Below are 8406 nucleotides of genomic sequence, written 5' to 3' on the forward strand. Positions count from 1 at the left end.
GGCGGCTGTTCTCACCTACTCGATGGGAGCTCGACCGGGAGATGGCCAGGCAGGCGCTCTGGGTGGCTTTCCCGCCGCGTGCGAAGCTGGGGCGCGGGCTCTGGAGGAGGGCCAAGCTGGCCGGGTCGGGTCGGGCAGCGGAACGACCGCGGCCCCTCCACGCTCCGCTGGGCCTGGCTCTGGGCATCAGCATCTCACTGGTACAGGGATGGGGCTCGGCACCGCCACTGCTCCCAGCCCACGGCACACCCCGAGGCCCCCGGGCCAGCACAGAGGCCAGGTCCAGTGAGGACCGCATCGCCTCCCCGCGCTGTGCCGCGGGCTCCAGGCATGACTGACCGGCGCCTCTCCCGCATTTGCCTGGGCACCACAGTGGGAGCAGCTGCTGCGGCTCCTGCTCCAGGCCGTGGCCCTGCCCCAGCCCCTCTCCTCAGAGTCCCTCTCCTCGTCAGAGCCCCTCTCCTCCTCAGAGCCCATCTCCTCAGAGTTCCTCTCCTCACAGCCCCTCTCTTCAGAGCCCCTCTCCTCCTCAGAGCCCATCTCCTCAGAGCCCCTCTCCTCCTCACAGCCCCTCTCCTCCTCACAGCCCCTCTCCCCCTCAGAGCCCCTCTCTTCAGAGCCACTCTCCTCAGAGTTCCTCTCCTCACAGCCCCTCTCTTCAGAGCCCCTCTCCTCCTCACAGCCCCTCTCCCCCTCAGAGCCCCTCTCTTCAGAGCCACTCTCCTCAGAGTTCCTCTCCTCACAGCCCCTCTCTTCAGAGCCCCTCTCCTCCTCAGAGCCCCTCTCCTCCTCACAGACCCTCTCCTCCTCACAGACCCTCTCCTCACAGCCTGTCTCCTCAGAGCTGCGTAAGGTGCCGGAGGCCAGGGTGAGCCCTGCCTTTCTCCTTCTGGGCCTACACGTCTCCAGGTCCCTCTTTCCCTCAGAAACCCCTTCCCCGGACTTCCCTGCTGGTCCAGCAGTTAAGAATCTGCCCACCAATCCAGGGACGTGGGTTCGACCCCTAGTGTGGGAAGACCCTACGAGCTGCAGGGCAGCTGAGCCCGTGAGCCGCAACTAGAGAAAGCCCTCGCTCAGTGATGGTGAAATCTGCCCACCAATCCAGGGACGTGGGTTCGACCCCTAGTGTGGGAAGACCCTACGAGCTGCAGGGCAGCTGAGCCCGTGAGCCGCAACTAGAGAAAGCCCTCGCTCAGTGATGGTGAAATCTGCCCACCAATCCAGGGACGTGGGTTCGACCCCTAGTGTGGGAAGACCCTACGAGCTGCAGGGCAGCTGAGCCCGTGAGCCGCAACTAGAGAAAGCCCTCGCTCAGTGATGGTGAAATCTGCCCACCAATCCAGGGACGTGGGTTCGACCCCTAGTGTGGGAAGACCCTACGAGCTGCAGGGCAGCTGAGCCCGTGAGCCGCAACTAGAGAAAGCCCTCGCTCAGTGATGGTGAAATCTGCCCACCAATCCAGGGACGTGGGTTCGACCCCTAGTGTGGGAAGACCCTATGAGCTGCAGGGCAGCTGAGCCCGTGAGCCGCAACTAGAGAAAGCCCTCGCTCAGTGATGGTGACCTAATGAAGCCAAAAATAGATCAATAAAATTCAAAACCAAAACCACCTTGCCCTGGCTTCTCTGAGGAGGGCCGTCGTTCTTAAAGTTACCAGCAGAGATTCTCCACGCACCACTGCCCAACTGGGGGCCGTGTCCCTACACACCGTCCGTGTGAGGACAGACGGGGACCCCCTTCCGCCCCCACCCCCGTGTCAGAGGGACTTGCCCTCAACTGTGAGTCCACAGCACTGGGGTGCCCCTCTGACTCCAGGGTTGACACAGACCTGCCTACATGTGGGAGCCCTGCCTGTGGTCTAGTCGTCAACCTTAGCCCCTTCTCAACTGGAAATCCTTTCAGACACACTTGGAACCGTGGAAAAGCTGGTATTTCCCTACTCTCGGTAACACTGCGCTACGTAACTGTCCAGACTACTTGGCTGGCACCGGGGGAGGGAACCTGCGCTTGCCCCGGACGGCGGCTCCTAAGGGGTGGGCACCACTGACTGCTCAGCCAGCCTGCCTGGAGGCCTCGGGGGGCACTGGGAGGCGTGACTGGGGAGCAGAGGCTGAAGGGAAAGCAGGGTCAAAGGAACAGCTGCAGCACCTGTGACTAACTGTGGGGGCTTCTCTCTCCTCCAGGGGTGGGGCCTCATGGAACCCTACTGTGGACCCCAAATATCCGCTAAGTGTGCAGATCCTTCAAGAACCAGCAGGAGGAACGCAGCCCTCACAGGCCACCCGTGGGACCAGGGTCGTGCTGCCGTGATGACTGGCAGCAGTCACACACAGCAACGAGAGGCCGGTGCACGGCACACATCTCAAAGGTCTCAAAAGTAACAGGAAAATTACAGGTGTTTGCATTTGGAAAGGTAAAACTAGAAATCTTAGGTAATTCAAAAGTCTATTACAGTTTGGCTCTCAAAACTGCAGAGAATCTGAATTTAAATACTGATATGAGTTTTTCAGTGTATTTAAAGTGTAAATTACTATATACGAAATTTATCCTCCTGTTTTAAACCAGGCGTCTGCATCACACATGCAGGAAAAGACTCACCCTGCTTCCCAGGTCACATTCTGAGGCTCCTGGGTTCCTCACAAGATGTAAGGAAATGCTGATACTGGCAGAATGCTACTTTCTGCGTTATTTCATTAGAAGGATGTACGTGTATATAGGGGCTTCCCGGGTAGTGCTAGTGGTAGAGAACCCATCTGCCAATGCAGGAGGCTCAGGTCCCATCCCTGGGTCGGGAAGATCCCCAGGAGGAGGACACGGCAGCTCATTCCAGTATTACTGCTGGAGAGCCCCATGGACAGAGGAGCCTGGGGGACTACAGTCCACGGGGTCACAGAGAGTCAGACACGACTGAGTGACTTAGCACGCACGCACGTGCGTATGTAACCTTCACAGGAGCTTTCGAGTAAATTACGAAACTGGGTCTTGGGCAGCTGAACGAATTAACAGAAGATGAATCAGGCGGCAGGCTGGCGCCCAGCATGGCGACTGCCTCTGCACTTGAGCAGGCGGGGCTCCCAGGCCTGTGTATTTTCCTGCTCACTCACTTGCAAACATACAACCTACTCCCAAGCAGCCACGAGGCAGGCCTAGAACGCCCGTGGGCCTCTTACCTGGCCCCTGGTCCCTCCAGTGCTGTCCGTGGCCAGACCGGCTGTACCCGGAGCTTGTCCCGTGGGAGCTGGATCCCTGTCGGCCCCACCGCCCTGTGGGGACACGCGACGGCATGTCAGCAGCTACACGCGCCTAACCCCCGTGGCAGTTGTTCTTAGGAGTGAGCAAGGTGGCCCTGGGCTGGTAGCTTTCAAACTCCTGGCGTACCTTCCGTCAGAGGGAAAGCCCATGAAAGATGCAGGCTCTGGGGCCGGCCTGGGTGCCCAGGAGAGTCTGTGCTGGTGATGAGCAGGGTGCTCTGTTAGGTGCCTCCAGGCAGGGCTTCCTCCGTCAGCTGCCCTAGGCAGTGGACCAGATGCTGCTGTGCCCGGAGCTAGAAGCCCAGGCCCGCAATGCTGGCCACCAGCCCGTGGGCTCTGGGACACAGCAGGCCTGAGCAGGCTGCCCTCTCCCAGCTCTTCATGAGCTTCATCAGCACGTAAGCCACCCATCCTCAATTCCTCTCTTAAAGCCCTAAAACCTGCTGCCCTCTGCTTGTCTCTACTGGAACGCAGCACTAGCAACTCTAAGTACAAATTTAAATGTGATTTTAAATAGTATCTTGGTACTTCCTGCTGCTCTATAAAGAAAGGAGGCTGAGCCTGCCCAGTACTGGCCTCAAGGTGAACCAGTGCTCGGTGGACACAGGCGGGCGACACCGTGACCACTGCCCTCCAAACGCACTCTGACCTGGGTGCTGCCTGGAAGGTACCAGGACAAGTGTCCCTGGCACAGCCCTGTCCAGGAGGAGGCAGCGTTTGGTACAGGTAACCGAGGATGCGGGGCTGGGTTCAAGGGGCCAAGTTCTGCCGCCAAGAACCTGCGTGGTGTTGGTGGGTCACTGGGGCACAGAGGACTGAACCGAAGAACCTCAGGCTGTTAACAGTTTCCTCCATAACCTGGGATAACACGACAGGCCCGCCCCAGGCTGCCATCTGTACGGACACTTCACCAGAGAGCAGTCACAGTTTCCTGTCCCTACTAGGAGCCACTGGACGGCAGCTTTAAGCACACACCTGACATGTGGGCGACCACAGGCCTTAAACAAAACCTGTCCCACACGTGGGCCTCCTGGGCCCGAGCACCCAACTCTGACGTGCAGCAAGAGGTTCAGGAGTTCGCCTCCCAGCAACCACCGTGGCTGAAGCAGGCTGCATCCTGCCGTCTGCATGTCTGTAGCCAGCCCGCCCCTGCTCTGCGGACAACTGCACCACTGACGGGAATCCTGGGCCAGAGCTCGTGGGACACATGGTCTGAGTGACGCGGCCAAGAGATGCAGGGAACAGGTGATGCAGAGAGAACGTTGCCTATTTACTTTGCAAGGAATCAACTTCTGCTTTGCTCCAGGCGGCAGGAGAAAGGTCAGGGACGGCGAGAGGGTGAGGCCAGGGGGGTCTGTCCCACAGGAGCCAGGAGGGGCTGAAGCCACTGCACACGGCGCTGACGGGCAGGAGCTGGACACCACCCCGGGGCCTTACTGACCTCAGGGCACAACGTCTCTCAGAGCGAAACGTGCAAGGCTTGTGTGAGAACCAGGACAGTCTTGGGGTAGGGATTTGGGGTAATTCTCTTATTCTGTCACCATAGCACCAGGACTGCTACAGTGACAGTTACAGATCCTACCCAAATGAGGACATGGGAACATGATTAAACTGAACTCAGTAACACAACAAGGTACTGAACAAGATGCCCAACTTCACTGATAAAGAAGCACCCAGTGAAGGAGATAGGCTTTTTCACCTACCAAATTACTGAGAAAAGCAAATGTAAGCGATGTCAAGGATGCACTCAACGGAAACTCTTAATCCTGCTGGTGAAGGTGTGCAGGGACCATGTGCTTTTAGAAAACAAGTTGGCAACGTTAATCTAAAATCTGATGATGTCTGGATCTGTAATTCTGTGAACAAGGAACTCTACCCTAAGGAAACACACACACACAAAACCATCATGCGTAAAAAGAAAACCGGAAGCTTGAGGCAGGGAAGCTATCAGGCAAACGCCACACATGCAGAGGTGGGGATTCTGTTGAGGGGAGCCTGAGCACCGTGACTGTGCTGGAAGGCGAGTGCCCAGGAGGAGAGGCCACACACCGAGCACACTCACAGTGAGACAAACACAAAGACACTGTCAACAGCAAACATCTGTTATCTTCAGGGGCAGATATAAAGGTTGTTTCGGTTTCAGTGTAATTAAAACAACCCTTTTTAGTTATGTTCTTTATATTCTGAGTTCTTCTCATATCATGAGAAAAAATAAACCCAAACCTTTGTCAAATAAAGACCCATCAACCCAGTGGCGCGCACTCTAGGGCCTCCTGGAGAGCAGGCGAAGCCCCAGGGCAGGGCCCTCAGCCCTCTGCACACGCGGCCTCTGCGGGGCCAGAACCTAACCACTCAGCAGCACGTGAGCTTCCTCCCACTGCGCCAGCCTCTGAGCTGCACGCAGGGCCAAGGGGCCAGGACCCACCTGCGTGGTGTGGACGCCAGTGCCGCCTGCTGACGATTGGTCTGCTCTCCTTCCCACAGGCCTTGCACACGACCGACTTCAGGGTGTGGAATCTGGTGACGTGGGACCTCTGCAAACAGATGAGTCGGCAGAGCAGTGTCAGACACAGCAGGCGCTCGGGAGACACAGCAACGGGGAGGGCAGCGCCTGCCCGCCATGCTACAGCCGGCAGGAGTCCCAGAAGCTGGTCCTCACCCGCGCGACCTGCTAGGAGCAGCAGCACACCTATGTCTGCAGCGAGACAAGTGTCTGCAGAAGGGCCTCAGGCCTGCGGGGGTGTCTACACCCTACCACCGACTGCACTGAGGACCCCCCTGCTGGCGACGTCATCACTTCAGTCCCCGCTGGATCCAAGACAGCGGGCAGACAGAGCGATTCCGCTGACAGTGCAGGGATGGGCAACCTTCCCAGCCGCCTCTGGGCGGCTACATGCTCACCCGTCTGTAGGCAGCTTTCATGGAGCAGAAAGTGTAGCCCTTGACCGTCTGCACTGGCTCCAGATGTGAGATGGGTCTGCGGGGGTGATGTGCGGGCAGTGGCATGAGCCTGGCCTACTGTTACTTTCACTGATTCGGTACTAAAGCCGCAGTCATGGGACATTTTTGCCAGTACTCTGCTTTTGCTGGATGTACCTGATTTTGGCTGCTTCTAAATTCTGAACACTTACAGTCCTGTGACACCCTGAATTGTCTCTGCGTGAAACAGTGATGCCAACACATTAACATTTTCTGTCTGATGCATAAGGCGTGGAATGCCACCCCGTCACTGACCGGTCAGCTCTCGCCCATCACAGTAGCTCTCGCCCACCACAGGGTCCCGTGGGTACTGACACTTGTTTCAAACGAGCCGGGCTATAGCTTGACTTGGAAATCTTCCAGGAACCACGCAGCAACTGTACTTACAGAGCTAGGGTGGTGGCGAGCAGCCCCACTAAACTGCTGGCCTTAAAGGAACACATCACCACCACGCCGACTGAATCGCCCTGACACCTGCACAGGGAGGTCTGCAGGGAGTGCACACTCTTCATTCAAATGGGGAAAAGGAGAGAAGGTGCTCGGAAATATAAAATGTGTAAGACGGTGGGATGCCGCTCACCCGCCTCCACACAATCTCGGGGAAGCTCACGATGTGATCCTCAGGCCAGGGGCACAGGCTGTCCAGGGCAGCCGCCAGCAACCTTGCTGATTTCTGGGTGAGTTTCAGAACTCCTCAGTGCGGGTTTCTGGGGTCTCCTTCAGGGTCACCCCTGAAGGAGTGACTGTGAGGACAGTGCTGCTGACCCGTGACCTCCAGCCAAGGACCCTAAATTTTCATGATGCATTTGAACGACTGACTTCAAACCTACTACCTTCTCTAATGTGAAGAGGACTGTGGACTCACGTTCTGCTCCACGAGCACCTCTGCAGTGTACCCTTTCTCAGACTGCAGGTACTTCTGATGAAACAGCTTCCCGTCGAACAGGTGCCAGGGCATGAAGTCAGCCATCTCCCAGGGGGAGCCACAGGCACCATTGACCAGCACCAGGGTGGTGAGACCACGCACCAGGAGGGTGGCCAGCTGCACAGCTCTGGGGTCGATGTGGTCGAGCTGCAGAGGCAAATGTGGGGAGAAGGTGAGGAGGCAGCCCTCACACGGGGAACCAGAGCTCCCCCAACATGGCTGGCGGCTCACACAGGGAACCAGAGCTCCCCCAACATGGCTGGTGGCTCACACGGGGAACCAGAGCTCCCCCAACACGACTGGTGGCTCAGGCCCCGCGCCCACAAGGCCAGGACCAGCTCTCCACACAGACGCCCTCGGGGCAGCAAAGCTCCGTTCTGCCAGGAAGGTGAATGGATCGCAGCCTTGGGCCCACCAGGAAAATTTCTTTAAAAGCAAAGGCAGGAACTTCCCTGATAGTACAGAGTCTGCCTGCCAATGCCAGGAACACGGGTTCGATTCCTGGTCAGGGAGAGTCCACATACTGCAGAAAACTGAGCCCACACTCTATAGCCCAGGTTCCGCAGTAGGAAAAGCCACCACTGTTAAGAGCCCGCACACGCAACAAAGAGCAGCCCCTCACCACGAATGAAGGAGACCTGTGCATAGCAATGAAGACCCAACACTGCCAAAAATAAACACAAAAAGAAAACTAACTTTGCAAGGGGAAAAAGAAAATAAAAAGGAAAGGCGGAGAGGCCAAGACAGGGTCATTCTGGACACTGATGAGTCACTGAGTTCTAACCATGAGCATTACTATAAAATTCCACATAAATGTCTGTCATTTAAGAACAAAATGGCTTATTATTGCACAGGGTTGATGGGCTGGTTCAGTTCACTTGCTCAGTGGTGTCCAACTTTGCAGTCCCATGGACTGCAGCACACCAGGCCTCCCTGTCCATCACCAACTCCTGGAGTTTACTCAAACTCATGTCCATTGAGTCAGTGAAGACATCCAACCATCTCATCCTGTGTCATCCCCTTCTGCCTTCAATCTTTCCCAGCATCAGGGTCTTTTCTAGTGAGTCAGTTTTTCGCATCAGGTGGCCCAAAGTATTGGAGTTTCAGCTTCAGCATCAGTCCTTCCAATGAATATTCAGGACTGATGTCCTTTAGGATGGACTGGTTGGATCTCCTTGTAGGCCAAGGGACTCGTCAAGAGTCTTCTCCAACATCACAGTTCAAAAGCATCAATTCTTCCGCACTCAGCTTT

General features: G+C 56.7%; 1 protein-coding gene across 2 annotated transcripts in view; it reads right to left on the reverse strand.

Annotated features, from left to right (window-relative positions):
- FAM120B (family with sequence similarity 120B) overlaps positions 1-8406 on the reverse strand; it is a 68187-nt gene that overhangs the window by 5780 nt on the left and 54001 nt on the right. Inside the window, exons 7-9 of one of the 2 annotated variants that reach the window (XM_010848514.1) lie at positions 7095-7301; positions 5676-5784; positions 3170-3262 (exon numbers count right to left, since the gene is read on the reverse strand). In XM_010848514.1, coding sequence (XP_010846816.1) covers positions 3170-3262; positions 5676-5784; positions 7095-7301 — 409 coding nt within the window. The remainder of the gene's footprint in view (positions 1-3169; positions 3263-5675; positions 5785-7094; positions 7302-8406) is intronic. The other variant, XM_010848515.1, reaches the window with a different exon arrangement.

Source organism: Bison bison, unplaced genomic scaffold (genome assembly GCF_000754665.1).
Source record: "Bison bison bison isolate TAMUID 2011002044 unplaced genomic scaffold, Bison_UMD1.0 scf7180017864269, whole genome shotgun sequence".
Lineage (NCBI taxonomy): Eukaryota > Metazoa > Chordata > Mammalia > Artiodactyla > Bovidae > Bison > Bison bison.